At 42.8% G+C, this 26,010-nt stretch overlaps 1 protein-coding gene across 1 annotated transcript; it reads right to left on the bottom strand.

Moving 5' to 3' along the window:
* LY86 (lymphocyte antigen 86) lies at positions 1-26,010 on the bottom strand. Its single transcript, XM_056332589.1, has 5 exons — positions 25,738-26,010; positions 12,297-12,383; positions 10,689-10,817; positions 3,651-3,703; positions 1-757 (listed from the first exon to the last, which is right to left on the bottom strand). Exons 1-5 carry the CDS (start codon positions 25,850-25,852, stop codon positions 662-664), a joined length of 480 nt encoding a protein of 159 aa, XP_056188564.1. The 5' UTR covers positions 25,853-26,010; the 3' UTR covers positions 1-661.

The raw sequence follows: 26,010 nt of genomic DNA, 5'->3' as shown, positions 1-26,010 counted from the left end.
TATTCTATCATTATGAATTTATTGAGAAGCAAGAAGAGCACATAGCTTAGGTACAGAATGATTCGCATATCACTTAAAAGACATTAAAAAACAAAAAATTCCAGGTAGATTCCAGAAGACTTGTGATATGAATCTAGTGGCAGGACGTGGATCACTGGAAAAAAGCCATGTTCATCCTATGTGGTCTTGTTCTGTGGTTATAACAAAATCTATACTAGTGAAAGCTTCAAACAGGCTGCAGAGAAGTTTGAAAATGTTGAGTGCTGTAACTGCATAATATGTGATACATATGAAAACAGTCTTTAGCCTGTGCTAGAAATGAATACCTCCGTAACTTACTGAAAAAAGATGTTTAGGCTCTTCCTGTTCTGCCTGATGCTATTTTCATCCTAAGATGAGAATGTTGGTATTGGATACTTTCTATTTGCAGCTGTACCTATTAGAAGCAATAAGTGGGTTACAGTGTTTGTTTAGAGGTAAAATTACCACTAGAGGGTCTAGTGACTTCTTGAAAATAATTAATCATAAAGATGAATAGCATCAGAACCACCGCGTGGGGATTATTTCCTTCAGAATCGTTGTAGCATGCAAGCAGCTCACTTGGCTTGAATAGCTTTTGTAGTATTTGTATGTATGTAGCTTTCTTGAAATTGATTTGTTGCTAATAATAGTCTAAATAATTTTTCACAGTAAAATCGGCACAGGCGACAGTGACGTGATCTTCATTAGTCAGCTTTGCTGAAATAATGTAATCTCCCTGCATGAGACGAACACAAAGCAAGAGATTAGCCCATCAGTAGCATACGACTGCTTCTATTTCTACGGGGGAGCCCTCTTCTTAGAAACAGAATAACACTTTTCCTATCAAGTTCCTCCAAAACCTTTCCTGTCCCAATGTTTCAGAACTGGTAAAGGACTTGCCCGTATTTTCTGCCAAAAGACTCTCATCAGGGATATCAATGCTGACAGCACAAGTTCAAAATTAAAACAGTGCAAGGAGAACAAAATGTTTTGATGCATAAAAATTACTTTCGAATCTGTGTAACTTCTCATATTTCTCATGAGCAAGCACAATATGGCCTGTGCTGTTTAGTAACTGGAAGAGGTGCTTGGTTGTCTGGCACTTCTCCTCCTTGGCTCTTGTTCAGTGTGTACATTGTTATTGATAAGAATTTTTATGAGCATGCACCTTGGGGGATGTGTGTGTATAGGTGACTCAGTCTGTGATTAATTCCTATATAATAGAACCAGAGATAGTTCAATTTCAAATTGTGTAGTTAAAACTACTCGTAATTCAGGCTTTGGGGACAACTTGTATCATGCAGTGCAAAAAAATCTCAACCTTCAAGAAGCCACACTTTTTTTTGCATTGGTCGAAACTGCTCTCTCCAGACACTTGGAGAATAAGCACTGGGCAGGGGAGGTGACAAGGCTCACTTAACAAATTGGGACAAAGAGGTGAGCTAGAATTAATTCACTGTAGATTGCTGGCACTGTGGGTTTTCTTTTTGTTTTTTTCTGGAGCGTGGAGGGGACCAAAACCTGGCATAGGAGAACTTGGCAATAGTGGCTTCCTGGCTTTGAACCATAGGAAGCTCTTGCCCTGCTCAGAACTCTTCTGGTTGTGGAGTAAAAGGAGTCACAGCTAGAATGAGTCGGCTTTCTCGGCACTTTCCCTTTACCATGGAATTCTAAAGCAATAAACGGCCTGTGTCTTCACAGAGAGGTTCAGGTTAAACATAACATCCAATTTAGAGATACCCAGTGGCAACATGCTCATGAGAATACAGCCTTGTCGTAATCGCTGTGTGGACTGTGCAAACGTTCTTCAGGCTGTTCAGATGAGGCTGTTCTTTGTAATGAGCAGACGATGACTGCTGCATGGAATAACTCCTTATTGCTGGCATGGAGGGATGGTGTTATTTGCCTGATTAATTGACAAAAAAGGCTTCCTATTCCCTTTCTCACATGGATGTTAGCTGTCCAAAAGCTTATAGTTTCATTCATGGAAGGGATTTTGTAATAACTCATTACGATTGCTTATTAATGATTAGATTTTTTTTTTCTTCCTCCAGAATAGTTTTTTGCTCATAGGTAAAAATTCTTATTAAAGGAGGATTGTGAACATTCTAAAATTTCTGGCTCCAGATTCAGCTAATACTCCCAGAACTGGAGCTGTACTGCTCTGTGTGGATGTTTCTAGGGCTTCCTCTTGGTCTAAAGACCTGTTCCTTGGTATGGTAGTACAGCTGCTCCTGCTGACTGACAGAAGCTTGGGTGCTCCAGTGTGAAACATCAAAAGGTATTGCTCAACACAGCATCTCTAGGCATAGCCTTTGGGGAAGCAGGCTGGTCAGGGTGCTGTAACAGCCTGCGTAAGGGGGCCCAGCTCCCTGTGTGAAAGCCTTGGAAAATGAAGGTTGTGGCTGCTGCTATCACTAAGGGAAGACTGAAATACAAGAGACAGTAGCTGTTACAAAGGCTCAGTCCTCCCAGAAGTCAGCTATTCTTATCACCTCTGCAGGTCTTGGCAAGCCCAGCTCTCTGAGATTCATGTCTTTGTTCTGTATCCCTGTTCTGATCCTGTTTTCTCCTTTTCCTCCACCTGACCAATCCAGTGCTAAGGAGGCCCCAGACCTCATCTGTGAAGCTCTGACATAGATTTTGTGTCTGCTGCTGAGGAACTGAGAGCTCATGCTGTGCTTCTCCATGTGAGTGAATCCAAGGAGTGTTTGACTGACCACCTGAACTGTATGCTTTTGCAGTGCTGACCATGATCTTTTCTTCACCACATTCTCAGCCAGATGCTTTTATGATCCAGATCTTACCTTCTTCCCTTCAGTCTCTTCATGTATGTGACTAAAGGTCCTTTGTTATTTCCTGGTCAAATATAGCTTCATGTTGTGCTCAGTTAAGAGACACTGTAGTGCATTCAGCACTTCAGACCTCTCTTGCTTTCGCAATGTGATTTGGTTGACCTTCTAGAAGGAGACTTAGCTGAGTATGGAGAAGACTGCTTATAAACAGCATCTGTAATGGATGACCAGGAAATTCAGAGCAGTGCTTAAAGTACCGCCTGTTTTCTCACCTTTCTAAGAAATTATTTTCTTGTTTTAAGGCTCCATAAGTCCAGAGAAAGTGTTCTCGGCCCAATAAGCTGTACTTTCAGTTGCAAGTACAAGAAGACCTCTGTATCTAACACCATATCTGTATGCTGGAAGACATATAATTGCAGTTATGTATCTAAATTTCCTTTATAGCCAGTGAGGATGAATGAGCTTCTCCAAATTGTTCAGCCAACTAAGGAGTGAGGTGAATTGCAGCCTTGGTCTCTCAGGAGTCCCTTGGAGCTGCTTCTTTTGTTGCTATTTTAAGAGTAATAGAGGGGAAGTCTACTAAAGAACTGACTTAGTGCTGGTGGAAGGATTCAGCTGTCCTAAGAAAACCTGTCCATTTCTGGACAATGGCGGCTCTCGAATGCTTTAAACAAAACCAGGTCATATTGAAAATGGTTAGTCATGTAATCACTATCAGATCCAGTGTGCCAGCTGTGGGAGCTTGGAATACGCTGATGTGATTGCTGGTAGTCCTTTGATCATACCTCAGCCAGAAGGCCCTTCTGCTTCGGAGTACAGCTGTGATCAACTTACCTGTGGGATTTCTTTGATTCCCAGTGTGACTGGTCCCTCATAATAGAGGTGTTCTGAAAAGCAAAAATGGTGATGGGTAGTTAGACATGCAACACGTGAAGGAAGCAGGCAACTGGTTGTAGATGCATTTTTGTAATAGCACTTCGAAGTGCACCAGTGACAAGTGTTACGGAACTGCAAGGTGCTCTGTATAGTCTTGCCCCAGCCCTTCTGAGAGAAATGTCAGGATGCGTACTGCCTTACGGGGAAAGCAGGGCAGAGTCTGGGCTCAAGGAGGACCTGCAGCCTCTGTCTGAGTGGAGGAGCGGGGCATGGCTTTGCACAGCTGGGTGCGTGTTCCTATGTCAGCCTGCATCCTGCAAATGGGGAAAAGAAAGGGGAGAGCGACTGCTGGACACAAGTCCTTTAGCATGATCTATTAAACACCTGCAGATGCAATAGTTCAACCATATACTGCTTTGGTAACTTTAAGAAAAAACAATCTGAGCTGAGTGTTTCTGTAGGTGTGGACTTCTGACTGCCTGCTGAACATGACCTTAAAGTAATAAGAACATGTCTATCTCGCTGTTGAGGGAGTGTTCACCAAGTTACATGATGTACTGAAGCCATCACAAGTTGTTGGTGACTGGAATAGAGCCCAGGAGTTCCACCTTCCAATCCTCATCTCCCTAATCGCAAGGCATGCTTGCTCTTTGCTGTTGAAGAAAGGGCAACTTTGGCATTAATGGACAGAATTAGCAAGCTGTTCTGCAGTTCCTCCTACTTTTTCATAGCTTACTGGGCCAAACTGTGCAGACTTACTGAAAATAAAATTTGAGGATGTTTCAGAATTTCTTGCACAACTTGCCCTCCACAAGTCATGGAAAAGTCTAAAAACTGTTTAAGGATTCTCTTCTGTAGGTGTCATGAAATACTCTTTACTTTGACAGTGACAGAGGAGTAAGTGTTTCATCATATTTATATGAGTATGTGCTGGCATCTTGATGCTTGTCACTTCTAGAGAGTTGTTTTAGTCCACTCTCACTGTGCTGGTTTAAACTGTTTCTTGTGAAATGTTGGACAAAAGGTTTGTAACATCTTTATGTCATGTGGTCCATTCCACCAAGCAGTAGATATCTGACTTGGAAAAGAGTCCACAGAGGGCCTTCCCCACACATGCTGTCAAATGTTATTCAATGCCTTGTAAGAAATTTATATGAAAGAATAATGACTATAAAATAAACTAGAAAAAGAACAGGAGAAACCTGAGACATCACTGGTCTTCTACACCTTTATATGAATGAGGAATTTGTTAAATGTAATGCCCTGATGATCTTGGGAGGTGGAGAAGATGCAGAACTTCTCAGTGTTGCCCTGAAAACCTGAATACCAAAACAGAGAATAGAGCAAGTACGTTTGGCTTGTAACAGCATCCCTGGCTACTTCACCTAGACACCAAGAAGTCTTGTCCTTTTCAAAGAGCAGTCACCATTGTTGCTTGTTTCTGTGCGCAAAGCAAAAGCCCTGAAGTCTGACACATCTCCACTGCAGAGAGCGGTGACTCAAGAATTTTAAAAATACAGTACAACCCACTTCTCGGTTCACAACTTCATTAGAGTCTAAAAGGGAGTTAAAGGCGCTGCAGGCTGCAGAACTTGGGTGCTGAGTGACTCCCTTGGGACTTGAGCTGTATGTGTGTTGATGTGTGTTAAACCATATTGTGAGCTGCCCCCTCAGGGGGCTGTGGACCACGCAGTGGTGTGGCTTATGGTCTGTGTGTCCTTTCGTTCAGAGAACTTTGTTTGACTGTCTCTCCTTCAGTCAACTCTGAGCCTAGCAGATCTTGGATGGCAGCAGAGGGGAGAGGAAACTGGGCTGTGCATAATCAGCCTTCTCCAAAGTCCTTCTCCATAAGGGACACGGCAACTCCTCTTGGATCACATGGCTTGTTAGGGTCTCACCTAAACGTACAGATACAAGCATTTAAGCTCTGCAAAGCCAGTATTTTAAAATTAAGTAGGAGTCATCAGGCCATAAATTTGCTTCTGAAATTATAGCAATGCTAATCTCTCCTTCAGTGTAGGTAGAAGCTATCCCCAGCACCCCATCCCACCCTCCCATACACTTTGCTGTGACAAAGTAATAATTACATCAGAGCTAGATGAAAGCAGTCTTAGGACACTGCCTCATTACTCTCCGAGAAGTTATCTGTGATTGCTCTGATGTGTGGTAACTGTGCCTTTGCTTGATAATTAATGGAGTCACTCTCACAGGCTGGAGTATAGGTGGAGCTAGGTGCTGTGTGTCTGGTCTGAGGTCCATGTTTGCTGCTTTACTTCAGCATTGCCCTTGTTTAGCCTTTTCTTACCAGAAGTCTTACAGTGGTTCACAGTTATTAGTCATACAGAGCTACTGGAGAGAGTCCAGTGAAGGGCCAGTGATATGATTAAGGGGCTGAAATGTCTCTCCACTGAGGAGATGTTGAGGGAGCTGGGAGCTGCTCTCAACCTAGGGAACAGAAAGATTAGGGGAGAGCATGTCAATATGTACACCCTGAAGGGGGTGTAAAAAGGAGAGAGCCAGGCTCTTCCCAGTGGTGCCCAGTGACAGGACAAGAGGCAGTGGGTGCGAACTGAAACACATGAGGTTTCTTCTGAACATCAGGAAAGACTTTCTGGTTTTGTTTTTTTTTACTGTGAGGGTGACTGAGCACTGGCAGAGGTGTCCCAGAGAGGTTGTGGAGTCTCCATCCTTGGATATATTTAAAAACTCTGCCTAGACACGGTCCTGGGCAACTGGCTGTAGGTGGCCCTGCTTAAAGTAGGTGGGAGTTAGACTGAGCTTCAGAGGTTCTTCCCAACCTCAGCTATTCTGTGGCTCTGTAACCAGGCCTCTAGAAAACTCTTGTGACCTTTCTCACTTCAACAGTTGGGGGGGAAAGGACTATGCTGCTTTGAAAGTATGTCCTGATAGGAAAGCACAGGCAGCTTTCATTTTCAGCTACTTGAGACGTGCCAGGAAATAATATGGACCCATAGATCTGCTGAATTTTATCGTTCATATTCACTTTGTACCATGGCAACCTCCTCTGTGCCTGTGCTGGCTGGATCAGGCTTTTCAAAGCCCCTTCAATGTTCCTCTCACATGAGGATTTCTGCTATAATTCCAGAAGCGTAAACATCCTCCAAGGCTCTAAGGACTGTAGTTTATTACAGCATCCTTCGTTTACATTTTTCTCCATATATTCATACAATTTTGCATTTCTACATTGAAAAAGGATGAACACATCTGCTGCAGTAAGTGTAACTGTCACAAACACTGAGCCGAGCTCATTGAAAGAATTCTGTGGTCTTTTTAGAGCAAGCACAGATGTAGTTGCAAAAAATGTATGAACATTGGGAATGGCATAAATCAGGAGGGCATTTTTCCAATTAAAAATTCCCTTATGTCTTTATTGGTCTGCTGGTAAGTGATGGTATCTGTCAAGCATGCTGTCATCAGTGACGTGCTTTCAGCCCACCTTCCGTTTTCAACCCTTTTTCTTAAAGACTTAACTGAAAGTGATTTCCGTAAAGCATCCTGGAAAACATTTCTAATGTACCACTGATTCAAGCTGTTGTTATTGTATTGCTTGTAGCAGCCTTTTGCTGTTGTTTCTACCAAAAGTAACTTAGTCCTTTTCCCTGCCAGTGAGCAGGCCTCTAGTAGCTTCCAGTCTGAAGCAGAGCTTTCAAATGTGTAAGAAAGAAGTTCCTGAGGATTACTTCAAGTTGCTGGTTATCATTTATCGTGAAGATGCCTCTCATTCCTGACAAAACACCTATAATGAAATTCTCACTCCTCTTTCTCAAATCTTCCTTGCACTGAAAATCTTTATATGTTCTCACACTCTAGTACTATATAAAGGCCCTGTACATCTGCACCCACCTCTTCCTTTTTCTATGTTTTAAATCTTTTTAGAACTTAAATGCTCCATGTTGGAGTTGTTCTGGGACATGATCTTGCACCCATGCAACTGACACACAACTTCTGTGAGTTTTAGGGATGTAGGAATGATATGAATAACTGCCAGCTATAGATGTATACTTGAGTGAGAAAAATGTATATAAATACATAGCCCAGTAAGAAACATCCACTCTCTTTACTGGGGAGGAAAAAGTGAGATGAAGGGGCTAAGCAAACTGGCATTTTAGTCAGCCCAAAGGCCTAGCTCTGTGGTGTAGCTGCTTTCTCAGAAACATGTATCTAAACTGCTCTCGGCGTGATACCCAGTTCTGTAATTCATGTAACGTTCTCTACTTTTATTCACAAATACTATTTTAGGAACTTGCTCACTGTAACACCTACTAAAAGAGGTAATAATGTAAAGAATGGAGGTCTGAAGCAAGGAGGAGTTTCTCTGTGGGTTGGGAGTGTGCACAAGGAATTGTGTAAGTGTTCTGATGGTGCCTTCAGCAGTTGGGCCTGAAAGAAAATTTGTGGGCATACAGAGGATGCAACTGTCTTCTGTCAGGAAGCTTTCTTTAAGCCTGCAAGTTGTGGTTGGCACATTGCTAAATATTGCCCTGGTAGGTCTTTTTCTCTGATTTTAGTGATTGCATTGGGAAATCTGTTAAATCTTACGCAACTGTTTTCTTTGGAGGAAATGGGGAATAATCCACATTTTCTACTAAGAAAGAGGAAGACCTGAATTCGTGTTATGCCACAAAGAATTTAGCAGTTTTGTTGTTGTTGTTCTTAAATGGACAACGACCCATTTCCTTGCAAGTTTTGAGCTAACAACTTCACGATAGGCATATAGCTCAAAGAAAAAGATCTTGGAATCCTGTTTAGGAGTCCCAGTGAGCAGTGTCAGATGTGACCTTTGCTTAACATAAATAGTAAATACTATATGATTATGGTGGTCATGAAACCTCTGGCTATATTAAGTCTTCTGAAGTTTTCCCAGTCATGGCAAAAATGTAACGTTATAGGAGAGCAAATTAAAATAAAACCCCAAACACCCAAGACTTTACCACATCCACCTGTTATAAGTCTCTTTTCCTTGTAACTTCTGCTCTGCTTGTCCACATGACTGAGAGTACCAACAAAGCCTGCAGCAGAACTACGTTCAGTCTCATTTTGGGAGAGGGAGGAGCAAGCAATTTTTGGCCCCATGTGGAGGTAAGCAAATTCTGTGTGGAACTATATATAAACTCATGTTGGATCTGGCCAGATGTTGGAAATACTGCCTTTAAAACAGGGAAAAGGGGGCTTTGCATGAAAAGCTTCAGTTGAAAGTGCTGTCTGCTCCTCTGTACCTTTGCTAGGCTTCATACTTGGCCATTCACAATGTCGTCCTTGCTGCATAGCTCAGATTTACAGCTGTGCTAATATGGTAAATTATGGCTGTGCTGAATTGCCTCAAATTGGTCTTTAGCTCAATTCTGTGTCCTAAAACACAGGTTAGAATCAAATGTCAACTAATTAAGAAATACCACATTTTCAGTTTGAACCTTAGTCTGAGAAACTTCACTTCTTTCCCACTGTGACTTAATTACTAAATAAAAACAGCTACTGAACAAGAGCGTGTGTATTAAAGAGTGTGGCAGCGGTCCTTGTGCTAACTTACAGAGGCTTCTATATGAAGATATATAGTATTATTTAAACAACCAACTATATATTTTTTATCATCATGTACTTTAATTAGTAGAAACAATCACCTGTCAGTTTAAGATTAAGGGACTTGGAAATCCCAGGAGGTTTTGGCTTTGTGGCTTCATGTGTGAATAGCAGTTTGTGCTCAGCTCAGGACTGACTGCTTCTTAATGTATTCTCTAAAGGATGTTATTTAGTGCTTCATCAGAACAAGGTGGTTTTTCAGTAGGTCTGTGGGTGTGTGTGGTTATTTTTCCCTTGTAATTCAATGCACAATTGAAGAAACCTCTGAATTTTTTGTCTGTCTGGCTTCCAGGATTTGCATAATTGGTTGCTCATGCAGCATTTCTCTATTATCCTTTGTGATATTTCTATGTTGTGTGAAATGTCTTAATAATTTTCCAAGGGCTGTCTTAGCAGTAGCGCTGTGCATGGTCTTTAAACTCATAGCCCTTGCACATGAATTACTGCAGTGTTATCAGGATGTGAATGGAAGGAAAGCAGAGCTTCTGAAACTAACTGGTGCTCTAACAACTTTGAAACTTCCTTGCAACTCTACCTGTTTATTGTAAAATCAGCCTAGAGGTGATCGTGACATAAGAGGGATTTCAAAATAACTATTTAAGACATGCGGCTATTACAGTCCAGAGGCATAGACAGACCATAGGTCTTCTGGGCGTAGCATTTCCAGTTTTGCACTGCCTGGCCTGGGTCGTGGCAGAGGAGACCTTGAGGTGCCCAAGCTCACCTGGGACCAAAGATGCTTGCTTTCTGGGGGCAGCTAATGCCATGGTAAACCAACTAGTGCAAGTCTGCACCAGTTGGCAGTTTGAGTGGCACAAACTGAAGTCATCTGACTGTTGCATAGGCACGTGCTGAGCAGAAACAAGATGCAAACTATAGATGATATCAAATGGTGTCTTGGTTCAAATATCCTTATCCAAGGATAACTCCTTTTAAAGTGAGTTAAGAATTGCCTTTAAGGTCAGGAAGTATTACTTGCTTAATAGTGAAGAACATGTTCAGAAGGGCTTGTTTGTTTGCTCAGCCATTTCTTTTACAGAACCGGCCTTTATTTTTGTCATACTTCTTGCTCACATGACAACCATGTGGCTATAAATAGGGCTTATGAACGTCTCTGCTGTTGGATAGGGTCACGTTACCACAGTTATTTTTTATGGACTTGAAATCCCACGTGCATGCCATATTCTGTGATTAAAAGAAAAGCAAGCGAACAGGTTAGGGGAAAAAGCAGGCTCTGAAATTAAAACGTCTCTGTCCTACTGTGTTTCTGTCATCCATTAACATGCTGTTGAAGTAAACAGAACATTACGATGTATTGGTGCATTCAACAGCACAGCAGGTACATCCTGCTTGGAGTATTCAGTAGCCATCAAACACTTAGAGTGCTGCCTAAATTACCTCCTTTCTTCTTTCCACAGAAAATAAGTTTAGAATGACCCGGCTCGCAGAGCACCTCTGAGTAGGATAAGACGGTCTTCCCGTTTATGATCAGGTCAACCTTGGCGTACAGTTCCTTGATGTTGTGTCCTACACAGAAAGCAGAAGGAGAGCTCAGAGAAAGTGCAAGGGTAAACAGGTTCACTTTGCTTTTTAAGAGGTTCAATTTTTTCCCCTCTGCTGTTTAAGCCATTGAATGTTTTCCTCTTCACTGAGAACTCACGATACATAAGAAATCCATGCTTTTGGAACAGGTCTCTAAGTTCCTTAAGGTATATGACAGGGGACATAATAGCATATATCTTTATTGTTAGAGAATGGTTATGGGCATAGTTTATTTGACTTGGAGGCCAACTGTTACAGTAAATCTTGCGTGCATACATCTAAACATTCCTTTCTATTGAGCCTAGCAGAGGGATCATGTCCAGTGGACCCCTGGGGGCAACCCATGGCCTGTACCTGCTGCTTGGGAAAACGTTAGGTGGCCTGAGCCAGCCTGTGCCAAAGACCAGCACAGCAGCTTGCCAGTACTGGGAAGCTGCTTGCTTGTGCCTGGCTTGCTAATATAGATACAGCCAGTGAGGCTACTGGATTTGGATTTAGAGGGCCAACTCGGAGTTACCGGAAAAGTATTTGCAAATGACTGTAATGTGATTTTTGCAGGCTTGTTTGACTTTGCAGCCACCTGAAAACTGATGCTCCCCAGGCAAAAGGGCAGCATGTCTCACAGGAGGGAAACCTTTTGCATGCAAGGGAGCATTCCCAAGCCCTAAGGCACTTGGCACGCAAACTTATTTTCAGCACCAGGAGCATATAGCAGAGCTCTCATATTTATGCTCTAGTAGTAGAGGTTCTAGGTGAGCTTGGGGCCAACAGGGTTGCCAGAAGGTGGCTTTTGTGTGCAAAGATCACAAAGCAAGGTATGGCTGATAACTTGCCCACCCAGCCCATTAGTTCAAACGCAGTTCTGCTTTTGACCTTTTATTGCTGATCAGTCAAGTGCTGAAGGGTACAATGACAATTTCAGCTAGCATAGGTGGTGAGCTGATGGCATGGCTGCATTGCCTCAGGCTAGCACTTCCCCAGCGCTCCCCCAGCATGCTTCTCTGCATGCCCAGGAGAGGCAGAGAGGTGCCCACACCTTGCTCTGTGGGAGTCCCTTCAGTCTCCTGCCTGGAAAGGTGAGCCTTAGCAATTTGGTGAGCACTGCTGGTGCTGCTGTAAGGGCATGGGTGCTGTAGCTGTCTCATTTAACAAGACTTGCCCAGAAGACTTAGCTGTGAAGACAAGCTCTAGAGCAGCCCCCACCTTGGCTATCCATATGTACAAATGAAGGGTAGGAGAGGAATAGGGGCTGAGGGCTGTTATGACCTGCTTAGGATGACACATGTAGTCTGAGGCTGAGCTGATAACAGAGCTGACATTTCTGTAGCCTTGCACAGGGGCTTGAAATTTCTCAGAAATGAAAACCATTCATATTTTATAGGAGGTTGTCACCCTTACTTCTTAATACCAGCACTCACACATGTGCTACCTGTTTATGGTGTGAGAAGATAGTAGTTCGCTTACTTAGGACTATTGCACCTCTGATGTTGAAGGTGTGGGTTGCGATATCAGAACAACGGTCAATGCTGAAAGCAAAATCTTGCTGAGGATCTGTTTGGAGACAGAAAGCAGTGGGTAACAAGTTGTATTTTTAATGAGGTACTGGCTGTATAGAAGAAAACAATAAAATATAGAAGTGTTGTAAAAAACATATTAGATATTCCTTAAAAATTCTCCATGATGTGCTCAAAGCTCCCATACCCTGTGTTTAATATGTAACTTCTTCCTTCCTGCCACTTGAAGCACATTCAGATGACAGCTTATATGTGGCTAAAACCTGCTGTGTGGAAAAATGAGCCAAGTTCAGGGACAGCAAGTTCCCCACAGTGGTGGGTAGCCACTACTCATTCAACTGTGAAGTCCTAGCACAGCTGCTCTTCCCAGGCTCTGCACATCACCGTTCCTTCCTCGGCACTGAAGAGCAATTGGTTACGATGATGTTTTTTAATTCACTCGTATCACAAGATGGCTTGGTGAGGGTGATTGGGAAACTGAATCCTAAAGTGGGATGAACAGTCTTAAAATGAAAATAAAATGGTGTAACTGAGATCCTGCAGTATTTCATGCTGGGTCCACCATCATGTGATATTTCTAACCCAGGAAATATTCTACATTTCTCCCTTTCTGGAAGGCTTTAGCAGAGCTGGGGTCAAAGGGTGATGACTGACATAAATGTGGCTCTCACCAGTTCCTGCAGTACCCCTTTCTCTGCATTAAGCTCCAAACCCCTTGTACAAACATAATTGCTTCCCCCCCTCCCCTTCCCCCTTCTCTCTTGCTAGCCTCCATGGCACTCCATGTGGTGTGCCTTAAGGCTTACCAATGTGTTGCTCTCTGGTGACAGGTGGCAGCGACAACTGACAACTCAGCTGCCACAACCAACAGCATGTGCAAGTGTTTTCCAGAGCTGTGGCTAGCTGCGAAAGATTTGGCTAGTTTGGAAACATACCACCTTGAGTCTCCAGGTTTAAAGGAGGAGGTAAAAGGCAATGCTGTTTGCCACAGATCTGGGTCCCTGTGTTGGATTTTTGTCCTCCACATCACTAAAGCAGGCTCTGCAGTTGCATGGTCTGCTTGGGACAAAAAGTTAGTGCCTGGAGTTCTTTATTGGCTCAAGTGTGATGCACCAGAGGATTATCTTTCCTCCCTTTCCATATTCCTATCAGTTGCCACTTTTTTGTTGCAGCTTCAGAGGCTCTTGTGGTTGGGTAGGAGAGCAGTTTCCTGCTCCAGCCAGAAAACATGTCAAACTTCTCTTTTCTCCAGGACCGTTGTGCCTGCTTCCCCTCTGGTCTCTACCACCTCTCAGGGCTTGGTTTCTTCTTTTCTCTGGACTTTTGCAAGAGCCTCTCTCATTTCTGTTCTATGTGGTGTGGTTAGGTTCAGGAAGCAGCTGTTGAGATTCAGAGCAACAAACAGTGCTGGTTTTCAAATTACTAAAGTTGTCAGCTCTGTAATTTCCAGAGTGACCTATCGTCAAAAATGGCACTGCAATGTACGTGGTGCTCTTCTTTTTTTCAGAGACTAAGATGTGCTTTAGTCAAAAAATTAAATGGTGGTACTTGGGCTCCAAGTCGAATTTTTAGCTCAAAATTTCTCATCAGTAACTGTTTGGATGGAAACAGGATGTTCATGAATCCAAGCTTCTCTGGAAAGCATGGGCTTCTTACAATGAACCTGACCTCAGCGTTGTTTTAGTTTAGATGTCTCATGCATGTTTGTTTTTTTCTGTAGGTTGAGCTCTTTTGCCAGATGACATATTTCTTGGTGCATTGTAGCCATAGGTGTCTTCTACTGCTCCACTAGTGACGCAACATAGGATTCTGGTGTATCCACAGAGGTGCTGTCTGGTCCCCAGAGTGGAAGAGAGTGTGGAAGCACTCACATGAGAAATCCCAGCAAAATTTGTGAATAAGAGCACTTGGATTTTGTGTCGTTACTCTGTTGCTGAGAAATGTAAACTTTTCCACTGGCAAAAGAAACCCCAATTAATTTTCTGACTATCTCCCTGTGGAAATTCCAGCTATGACTTTGCAATCCAACATCTTAGATACTGTGGTGTACGTGGGGGCTTCCTGCTGAAATGAGTTGCAAGGATGGCTGTGTTGTTAAAGCTGTGGTGCCAGGGAGTCTGGATTCTAAAACATGTCTGTAGGAAAGGTTGCTGCTAAAAGGAAATTAAAGAAAAGAATGGGTTTTAACCATTTGATAAGTGAAGATGTTCATAAATTCAGCTGTGCACTGTAAAATAAGGTAGTGTGCCATACCCCTCTTTCTTTAAATGTTGAGGAGTCCCTCGTGTGGCAAAGATAACTCCAGGCAATTGCCATTTGTGTTTCATTTCAGATGCACAACTGTTGAATCACTGTCTCTCTCTTATGGAGGTTTAATACTTATTCTTCCTTGTTTGCCTCAGTCTGAAGTGAGCTAGTTAGACTGAAAAAAATACATGTTATGTCTTTCACATGTGCAGAGCAATAACATTTACTGTTAAATCTCTAAAATACGTGGGGCTGCCCTTCAGCCTTCCACTTCCCTGCAACATTTCATAGTGCACAGTACTGTATGTTCTTAGACTTCCCTCCACCCACTCCCTTCAATCTGCTCCCTCTTCCATAATTAAAGCTAGAAGCTCTTCAACTGATCGCAGAGTTTTGCTTTTCCAGTTCAGCTTTGATATATTACCAACACTTTAAACGTTGCTGGCAATTTTGCAAACACATTGAGGTTTATCAGTGAAAATCTGCTTACTGGGGGGAAAAAGGGCATTTTTTGTGTCCCCATCTAGTGAGAAGGTCTTGGGCTGCAATGTATTTATAGCCAGCATGAAGGTGCCCGGGAGCAGGATTTTGACTGAAGTTTCTGTCTAGACAGTTCTAAATCTTTCAGGCAAGTGTTCTGAGGAAAAGGCAAGTCTTTGGCTTTTGTAAACAATCAATGCACTGTAAGATCTCTTAGACCTGTTGTTTGAACTTGATGTTGTGGTTAATGCTTTACCTAGCACTGAACGTACATCTCTCGCTGAAAACTGGCTTCTGTAGCACAATCCTGCTTTGTGAGAGGTAAATTTGGGCTGTACCTGGCACCTTGCCACTGATCACCACTTACATGGCATAGTGCCAGCTGATCCCATACATCCCACCTGCCCTGTCACCCATACCTATGTACTCTGGTAGAGATTTATTGACATATTGGCTTCGTATGTGGTTTTCCTTATATACAACCCATAGTGGCACCAGAGTGCAATATTTCAGCCTGGCTTACTATTGTGAGGTGCTCACAGGCATGAATTTGGCTGGGTTTTTTTACAAGACTGAGTAGACATGTATAGCACAGCCTAGAAGTTCAGATGAGTTCCTGAACTTTTCTTCCTAGTTTCTTTTCCTGCTCTTGTTCTTGGCAGAAGGTTCATAGGTAAATTAGCTCAGACATAATTTACAGCAGTGTATCTATGTGACCTTCCTGGCTGCAAGCCTTGTACCTTTCATGGAGATTATTACCCCAGTAACAGGGACAACAGATGGCAACACACTTTCATGTCTCAGTTATTGCAGTTGTGGGACCACTGGCTCATGCTTCTGCTGAACGTGGGTGTCCACCAAGCCACAGGGCTGTGAGCTGAGTCTGCCCTTACAGCCCACAGCGTCCTGTGCTCTGGGAGGCGATCTCCAGCACGAAGATGAAGCAGACAGCTGGGAATGAGAACATGCTAACCCACTGTGGTTGTGCCCCTCAGAGCCTGAGAAGCTAGAGGACTAGCTGGGCATTACAGAAACTGCATGGCCAGATGGGCAGCACCTGTTATAGGAATTTTTCTGGGCTGGTGTACAACAGCCTCTGTCTTTTATCCTTTTCTCTCCCTTCCCCCATCTTGTTAACCATCCTCTACTGGCTTTACTCTCATCTGAATCTGCTCTAAAATCACATTGTTTCCATATAAGCATGAAAATCAGTGGTACGAGTGAATAGGTGCAGCAAACAGGCAAGCGTTTTGTGTAAGAGTCCACATCTGTAAGTCTTGAAGTGGTGAGGAGACTCTGCAAATTGGTAAGTCTGGGTGTTTCAAAATACCACTTTTAGGAGCAGATGAGCCACAGAAGTGAATGTAATGACATAGCTGCACTTGGTTAGGGTCATACAAGGACAGACCAGTGCTAGAGGAGCTGGAAATTAGCACAAGGAAGAAACATATTTAGTAATCACCCAACACTCCTCACCTTCAAAGCTCTTAATAAAATTAAATCATTAGCCCTTACAACATTCAAGGTGATGAAAGGAGAGGGAAAGAATGAGGAACTGTTTGGGATGTCAGGCTTTATGTATTCACTCAACATTTTCCCTTTAATGTCTATTTAAATAAATTAACCTGAATGCTCAAGGTTATGTTTGACACTGCAATCTACTTATAAGGTACTGAGGAAGAAGCATCCGGTGAATTAGCAGCTCTCCAGTTGTGCATCTGGATTTCCCTGAGCACCTTCAGTTTAATGAACTTCCCTTTGGGCCTGCCTTCACTGCATGCCACTGCCATGTCCAGACATGGTAGGGAGGAGCAGGTGACCCTCTGTTCAGGGCGAGCAGAATAAATTGTGAGACTTGTGTTGGTTGAGTCTAGTTTATCAGGAGGATGCTTCATCCCGAGACACTCACCTCAGACATGACCCGCTCCAGGCTTTTGCCTAGTTTGGACAGGCATTCTGCTCTCCTTTGCAGAACTCATGGTATGTTTTATCTCCTGTACCTTTCTGGCTTGCTTAGGCAACATGGAGGTGAAGGAATAGGGAAGATTACAGCTCACATATCCTTAATGTCCTGGAGGTGCAGACTGTAGCAATTCCCCTTTGCAAACAGAGCTTTCAACTTGTGGATCTGAGGTCTACTTAAACCCGAAGGTCTTGGAGATGTCTAATAGAATAACTCTGCTTCCTTTCTGATAAAACTTATGCGACTGTAGAGGAAAGTCGGAAGATTTGGTCACAGTATAATCTATAAGCTAAAAAACCCCACAACACTAGCAAAAGAAACTTAAAATATGGCTTAAAAAAGAAAAAGTGTCTATGCGATATTTAAATAATTTCCACTCCTCTCTCAAGAATACTGAACACATCTTTGCATTAAAGAGCAATTACATACTGCTTGGTTAGATGAAGGAGCAGGCATTATTGACTGGTATTTATGGCCCTGGTTTTGGAGCAAGGCAATTCCAATGTCTTACAAAATGAGTTTAAATAAAGGACAAAGACTTTGCCTCTTGCTATTTCAAATAAAACTCATTTCTGAGTATAACTGATGTCCAAATTTGAAACTATTCAGAAACAGTAACTCAGAAAGCTGGTAGCTTCTCCAAACTTATTGCTGGGCACTGAATGCAACAGTAGTAATGTTTGGGTTGTGAAGAGCAGATGGTGGAGGGCTCAGCCCACAAGTAAAGGTTTGAAGTGGGGCAGATGGAGAAGAGATTTGCCTGGTACCAGGCTGAGGTCACCCAGCTGCCACCTGTCGCCGTGGAGCTGCTGGTGGACTGGGTGAGGAGCTGGGTGGTGTGGTAAGCTGGAGGGAAGCCCCTGTAAAGATGGCAGGTGTGAGGGGCTCTCTGCAGCTGGAGGGCTGTGTTTGGGGACGGGGGTGTCACCAGCATGCATAAAGCACTTTCACCGAAGACTTGGCCTGAGCCTCACTGCCTTTTCCTGCCTGAACCACCTTTCTTGACAGCAGGCTTGTTAGAGCTGTTTGCCAGGGCTCGAGGGGAGGCCCGGTGTCTGAAGGTTCATGGAGGCTTTCCTTGCTTTTGCCAGTGATGGTATTTGGAAAAGGGAGGTTTCTGTGCTTTGTGTGGTATGACAAAGCTTTGTATAAGCCTCTTTAAAAAGACAAAACTGAAAGATGCTGGCTTTGAGAAATAGCACGTACAGATCTGTATTTGTATTTGATAATCCTGATTTGTCCTAGTTAGCTTGAGAGAGAAAGGGAGGCAGGGCAGGCTTCAGCTACAGCAGTGTAACAAGAAAATACTGCATCAATTTGGGCCCAGCAGGGAATGTATTAGAGAGAGAAAGTCTTTGTTCCCCTGTTCTGTTGGTAAGAAAACACGCGCTGCATGAGTAAGATGCATACTGTAACTGCCTGTATTCCTAATCAGATCTGTCTCTTTTCTCTTCGTGCATTTTTTCATCATTCTTTATACTGCTGTACTCAACAGAGATCTCTGGACATCAGTGCTTGCCAGCATGACTGGGGATTCACAACAGACTTGCAGACTTGTGTCAGAAATAGAACCAAACATTACTAGAAACTGCCCTACTGTTAGACACATGCCATGCTCTGGGATATCAGGCTTTACTGCTGATTATACAGAACAGTTAGCAGCAGCATATAAATGGGCTAAATGTTCCCATTTTCCCAGGATGAGCTGAAATCCACTGCAGGAACGTGACAGTAAGCTATAGCTGGAATGGCATGCTCCCTCTGCTGAGGAAACTAGCTGGGTTCCCTCCTGCCCCATCACCGCTGGGTTATTTGACAGGAGCCATCCATCTTCAAATGAAGAGGAAACTGGTGCACTGAATTAATTTGTGGTAGCTTTCAAGATCCTAGCTTTTGGCCAATTGAAGCTCTCCTGAGTCTAAAAGTGGAATCAGGGACAGATCAAAGGTTTTGGATTCGGTACGTGGTAGTTCTGTACAGGGTATTTGGACATCATTTGTTCCGAAGGACCACTGCTTCTCCCTAGTTTTAGGTTACCATAAGCTTCCTTGAAGTTGGTGCAGTCACACCAACACACAATAACGCTGAAGTCCTTTTAATGGGTTCTTCTGAAGTATGTCAATTTTTCTTAGATTATTCTGGGTATTTTTGCTGATGGATGTTAAATTGCTGCGAGAACCTGATTCTGTTTTCTTTGGTAAACTTTAAGCGTTGTAGGGTCCAGAACCACTCTGAGGCCTTGATGACAGCTCTAGATGAGATGATGTGGCAATGCCAAGAAAGCCTAGCAGTGCTTCAGGTACTTACACAGAAAGCTTTATACTGGAGCAATTATGAGCAGCTGTGGTTTGTTCTTGCTTCTGACTTCATCCAGTGAATATGCCTTTTGGTAATTTCTACTTTATGTAATACAGGAGCTAATCTCAACTTGCCATGAAAACTGTTCCTATAGCTGTGACATCTGTTTAGTATATTAGACTGCTCCCTCCACTCAGTTCAGCACACAGCAGCAAATGACAGTTCTGCCTTGCTCACAGTACTTCTTGACTGTAATGCAATATGCAGTTTTCTAGGGATGTCTCTCTCCTATTTGTTTCCAAATGGGAGAACACAATTTCCTATGGCCTGCCTTGCCGGCCCTTACCCCTCCTGCTTGTGATGCCTTAGTGACTCTGGCTGCCACAACTAAAGATGTGGCAAAAGGCAATAGGTGGAAAAGGTGTCTAGTCTTCTAGATGTAGCAGCTGGAGGGAAGCAGGAGGGGCTGTCACACATAAACAATCCTCTTTTGCAGTCCATGATGTAGGACCTTCATTGATTTGGTGAAGAAATGTGCACTGTGCGGAAAACTCTGAGAACTAAATTGGATGGGAAAATTTAAAGTGTGGTGAGAAAAGTTCAGCTGAGGTTAATTCTCTCCACTACTAGTCTCAGTGAAAGCATTAATATTGATTTTGCTAAATGGTTCAAAGTCTAGATGCTGAACCTAATGGTTTTGCCAGAGTACCTTGGAGATATGAAAGTCTCCTGCATCTCCTTACCACTTGCATTTTAAAACTTACTAAATACTCTCCCCTCTCTGAAAGAAGAGGTAGAATAAAATCAGAACCACCTTAAGAGGTCACGTAGGAGAAGGAAGTTTTAATCCTCTCTAATGAAGTGGAGAATTAAATAGACAGTTTTAATTCATGCAGGGACCAAAATTTTGAAGGATGACTTGCATGTGCACTTACATTTATGCTACCTTGATTCTGATGATAGTTTCAGTTTGTTAGGATCTGGTGCCAGAAATATGCTTGTCAACATCTGGCCTTCCCCCTGGAATAAGTAAGCTATACCAGATGAGTACAGCAGCAAGGCTATGACAGCAAGATGGCTTGGACAGAGCAAACAAACAAAAATCTTTTCAAGTGAAATTCTAAAGTTCTTTGATTGTTTGCCCATTAGCGATCTGTGCAACAAAAGATCAGAGGAGAGCTGGTGTTATGTGGCTTTAAATAATTCAGAAGCAGAAGCAATTGCTGGAGACTGCTTGAGCGATATAAATAAATAAGTCCAAGAGAAGCACCTGGTTCAATCTGTCTGCCAAAACGCCAAAGAATAATGGAAAAAGAACCTTCTTTTAACAAGTGTCTAGAAGAACATTTGCCCTGAAGATGCATGAGGTGAGAATTTTTTGCAGACTTTTCTTTGCCAGCTGAAGCTATCGGATTACTTAGATCCTTTAACTAAAGGATATAAATGTGTGGCCAGGGAGGAAAAAGGACTAGTAACATTGGTTGAAATAAAAACCAGAAAGTGATGTCCTATAAAACTAGTTCTGCAATGATGACAATTTAGCAGGGTTGTTTACAAGTTGGTATTGCTGATTGAGCAGGGATGGGTGTTACAGGTCTATTTTTAAAAAAAGGAAAAAGATTTTAAGAGAAATAGTACATTTGATCTCTCAGTATGTAGGATAAAGGCTGTAATGGGTTGAGCGTGTGAGAGGGACCCTAGAAAGACTGAAACTATTCAGCATGGACAGATAAATGATCAGAGGATTATAACCTAACCAGTCTCTCAGTCTCATTTTTTATTTTATTTTTTTTAAAGCACGGAAAGTTTCCCTCAAAGCAGAGTGTAACAGGAGGGTGTCTATACTGCACTATCTGCCCAGAGCAGGTTCTACACCAGATAACCCTGTTGCCTTCAAGGAGCCATTTTAACAGAGATCCAAACCTGAGCTCACAAGTTTAAAGAAAAGCAATACAAGTGAGTTTCTCTATCTGTAAATGCAAGCTCATACTGAAGCAGGCAGTGCTGCTTTCTCCTACTGTACCAATGTACAGCAGGAAAAAGCTTTATAGAAATGACCCTGCTTGAAGTGTGACATGGGGCTATGCAAGCGGTCATGGAACTCGGTGGGCTTAAGTTCAGTCTGACTTTACTCTGTTCAGGAAGAGGCACTGGCATGTAAAAATAATTCTCTAGATGACCAAAGGGCCTTGTTTCTTTGTTTAGCAGAATACGTTAATTAAAGCAAATGGTTACCCACCCGTATCCCTAAATATGTTTCCTTATTTTTTTAATTTATATATATGCAGATATGAAACTTGTTGTACCCTTTACAAGTTTTGTATTTAGGTTCTGGGGGTTGAAATGAATACTGATTGATTGCTCCTTCTCCTGAAATGATGGCTATTAACCTTGCTTCAGATGAAAAAAGAAGAAAAAGCAAAGTCAGATGTGCATTAGGAAATGTCTTTGCCTGTGAAAGTAAAAAATCCCATGTGGTCTGAACAGTGTTTTATAAAGCCTAGGAAATGTTTCTCAAGATGCCATCTTCAAATGCTACTACTTCGACTCTCCTGAAGATCTCCCTGAAATTACCTGTTATTTACTCCATGCACAGAAAATAAAGTCCTTAATGGTTGATGCTCTCCAGGCCCTTTCTAAAAAACCTTCTGCCTTATCCGTAACCTTTTCTGCACAGTCAAGGAATCCACAGTTTCAGGCAGCTCTGAAATCTCCCAGGTCCTAATCTAAATGTGGTGCTTTATTAATCACTGAGCACACTGGTCTGAGTTTGCTGATCAAAACAAAACCAGGCATTCTGAAACACTGATCTGTGGATGCAGGCCTGACTAACATTTCAAGAAAGAGCTGTGAAAAATAGTTGGGAAATGTTTTTCATGTGTCTGCAGCAGTAGTCACCTGCTTTACCCTATGAAGAGGGCCCCACTTGAACACTACATGGTAATAATGTTTTCATGGCTAATTAAGACAATTAGGCTTATGTGAATGGTCTAGAAGCAGGTGCTGGTAGATGTATTGAGGAGTTATATTTTGTAGTTTCCAAACGTATTGCAGTTTGCACTTTCAGGTGGATGCCTGACAGCACCGGAATCTGCCCAGGGCATTTTGCTAATGTTTCCTTCCTGCCTTTCCATACCTAAACAATTGCCTTTTAAAATGTAGCTGGAAAGATCAAAAGCATTATTACTGTAAGAATCACTGTGAAATTAAAAGGGATAGGAATCAACCATTTGTGTAGCAGGTTCTTTTCATGTCTCTGCATAGACTTGCCAATTACAGTTCTCTTTTCTCAGTTGGAGATGTTAACCTGCGCTGCTTTTATCTCAGGATCCCTGCCCAGGTTTCTAAAGTGATTTGTGGTCATTTGAGATCTTCCTTCATTTTTGTCACTTGTTCCTGGGAGGAAGAGTGGCACTGATGGGAAATGTCTTGCTATTTATAGGCTGTCTCAGTGCTATGTCTCCTGCGGTTACACAGAGGAGGCAGCATACTGTCTATTTACTTTACTTTTAGACCACCCGTGTCTCAGCCTGAGTTTCTCATCATGGATTAGTTGCTAAGAATTCTTGTCTGATTTCTTTTAGATTACTTTTTTTTTTTTTTTAACAAGTGGATTATGTTGATCCCTAGGGTCTTGTCTAGCCCCTTTTTTGATGCATTCCTTGGGGTCCTGGTTACTGAACCTTTAGTCTGGTGCGGCTGGGTGGGAATGGGGATTCTTTCTATAGGATCCAGAATATGGAGTGAGACTGGGGGCTTGATGCATGCCTGTATCTTCCACGTTATAGGGGCAGGATGCAGCTAGAGCAAGTGTTTGTGACAGGGAATGGGGATTTGCTCCTGGGTACAGGAGATCGCTGTGCTTTCTCCGTCTGGCTTCAGTTATCCACCTAAGCTTCTCTACTACCTTTATCACGGCTATACTAGCTCATATTTTTGGCTTTAGACAGATTTTTACTGCATATGGGAGAGGATCTGATAAACTGCAAAGTAAAAATGAACACTTACTCCTTTTTAAATGCACAGACTGAACTCTTATTAATCTGTTGATAGAGGGCATTCAGCTCCAGAGTTAAAATTGTGAAGTACTTGGCTAAAATTCTCTCAAATTCATTAAATTTTGCTTGATTCAACTCTGATTCACTGGTAACACCCTAGAGTTTATAGTAACAACAACAGAAGTGAAATCCTGACCCTCTTGAAGCCAATAGGGAATCCTTTACCCGAGATTTCATACTAGATACCTCACTGTGGCCACTGTATCCCTAGAATGTGTCATCCTCTGGCACATTCAGTGGAGCCAGAAATACCACAGGGACTTCTCAGACTGGAGGGACACGCAGGGCAGTCTTCCCCTGAAACAGCTGAAGACTATGGGCAGTTGCCTAGCATTGGCTCTGTGCTTGCTGACATTGCAAAGCTGTCTAGAGAAGGTTTCTTTGGAAAGGGTCTTGTCAAACCCAGGCACTAGTGTGTCTGTTCCCCCCTGAGAACACTTGGTGGGACACAGCTAAAGAGCAAAGCTATGTTCTGCCCATCTAGTTGTGGTTTGCAGTGAAATGCAGTGGGGACACATATTCCTCTTTCCTGAAGGGGTGATTGACACCTTTGGTGCTGTTGTGAGCTTGCCAGTGAGCTCAGTAAGAGCAGTGCCTTCTCTGAAGGGAGTACGGACTAGTGCACTCAGATTTATCCTCCCCACCTGTAGATTTTTGGGCTCAGCCCCAAACACTTTATACTTTTCTGCTTTAGGCAAGCTACCAGGCTATGAGCTGGGTCAACAGAGGTGCAGATGGCGCATCCTGGTGTGATGCTACAGATGTGGTAGCCTCTGGAAAAAGGCAGGGCAGAACATTGTTTCAGCAGCTGTAGGTGTTGCTATAACTGAATCTACCAGACCTGTAAAGGTGTAGGAATTGGGCTTCAGACATGGAATCTGATTTAATTCTTACATTGTTTCCATGCCTGTGCAATCTTCTCATCTCCCATAGCCATGCCTGGGAGAACAGAAAGCCACTGTCAGTGTTGGGACCTGACCTGATTAATCTCTGTCTTGTGCTCCTCAAACTGTGAATTCCTGCAAAATGAATATACCTCTTACCTTTCTGTGTATGGCAAACCAAAATAAGTGATGCATAAGCAATAAATAAGTGCACTTTGTTAGCTAGGCCAGTGGTGTGCATAGTAAGAAGCAATGCCTGACTGACACATGCCCAGCAGACAAATTTCATCATCATTTGAACTGACTCCAACTGTAGCCTGTGCCTCTGTGTCAAGGCATCTCATGCTAACTGAGACCTGTTGAGGGAACAGAATTAACTGATACAATGAATTCTTACTAAAATAAAGGTAATACCAAAGCTTGTATTCAATATCTAATTAGATATTTTCCTAATGCAGTGTACACATTTATAATATGTGAAGCCTGACTTTAGTCTCCTGGGAGCAGGCCAGTAAAGAATAGCATTACAAATATTTATCTACTTCTCTTGTCCCTCACTGGCTTTATCTTAATGGGTGTGCAAAACCACATGAAAGCTACAGGGGAGAAAAAGCCCCCCGGGAAACTCTTTGTATCAGGATGAATTGGAAAAACAAACTCTAGGGTGCTCATTTACCATGAATCGCTTTTCACATCACGTGCGGAAAATGAATGAGGCGTCTGTGAATCTAATTCCCTTTGTCCCAGTTGTAAAGCAGATCAGCACAATAGGAGAGGCACAAGGCCAGCAAAGCAAGAGGTGAAAGCAGGCACCATTCAGTGAATTCATTTTCAGTCACTCCACTGCCGCTTGCTGCTTTTCTTCTCTACAGATTTGAAGAACAAGCAAAACCCTATGGTCCCTGGGAAATGCCTCTGTTAAGTGCTGCTGCTGAAGTCTGGCTAGCACAGTGGCAGTGGTGGAGAACATGAATCCTTCCCACTGTCATGCTGGGTCCCTTGTCACTCCAAGTGGGAGGACAGAGAGCACACAATCACAGCCTCACCACACATTAAGAAAACAGCAGATCAGTGCATTGAAGAGTCTGTTTTGTCCCAGGGGTGTAAAGATAAAGATCTAGGGTATCCCTCTTTCTTTTTTTCTTTACCCTAACTTCAAGATAAAAAAAATGTAGTCATCCCTTTCATGCTGAACTGGGTTTTTGACAGCTGTTTATTATTCTGAATTAGGTTACATTATTTCCTCTTCATTATCATCTTTCTAAATGCAGTTAGATTTGTGTGTGTGTGTCAACCAAACCAGCTATAACTAAAAGACTAAAAGTATTCTAGCTGTGAAACCCAATGCTGGCTTGGGAGTGTAATCCTCCCATTCATTGCCTGGTTTATAAGCCTCTCTCAATCCATAAGAACAACTTTGTTGCCCAGATAAAAGGAAAATGGAAATATAAAAAATCTTACCACAGCTTTTGTAATATACTTCCAGGTTGTCCTCTTTGCAGACTGTGTGCGTGGGCCATTCTGTGCTGGCATTGATATAAAGCAGGACTAAGATGAGAAGATCTGACGTCTTCATGGTGGTGGTAGTAGCTTGCAAGATTACTTCTCTGTCTCTCGCTAACCCTCTGTGAAGGGAAGTATTCCTTCCTTTCTCCAAGAGAGATAGGAGTTACTACAGTCACGCCTGCAGAAGGGTTAAGTGAACCAATGCAGCCTTAGCTTACCACAACGTGG

Source organism: Falco biarmicus, chromosome 3, assembly GCF_023638135.1.
Source record: "Falco biarmicus isolate bFalBia1 chromosome 3, bFalBia1.pri, whole genome shotgun sequence".
NCBI lineage: Eukaryota > Metazoa > Chordata > Aves > Falconiformes > Falconidae > Falco > Falco biarmicus.
Note: the sequence above shows the minus strand (reverse complement) of the source record. Positions and strands in the feature narration are given on the sequence as shown.

What these genes read in the sequence shown, in the direction of transcription:
- LY86 (XM_056332589.1), bottom strand. Translation starts at nt 25,852, where the DNA reads ATGAAGACGTCAGATCTTCTCATCTTAGTCCTGCTTTATATCAATGCC. An exon ending in AGTATATTACAAAAGCTGTG is followed by an intron (nt 12,384 to 25,737) that starts GTAAGATTTTTT and finishes GTCTCCAAACAG; the next exon opens with ATCCTCAGCAAGATTTTGCT. An exon ending in CTGTGGAAAGAAGAAAGGAG is followed by an intron (nt 3,704 to 10,688) that starts GTAATTTAGGCA and finishes TTTGCTTTTCAG; the next exon opens with AACACCTCTATTATGAGGGA.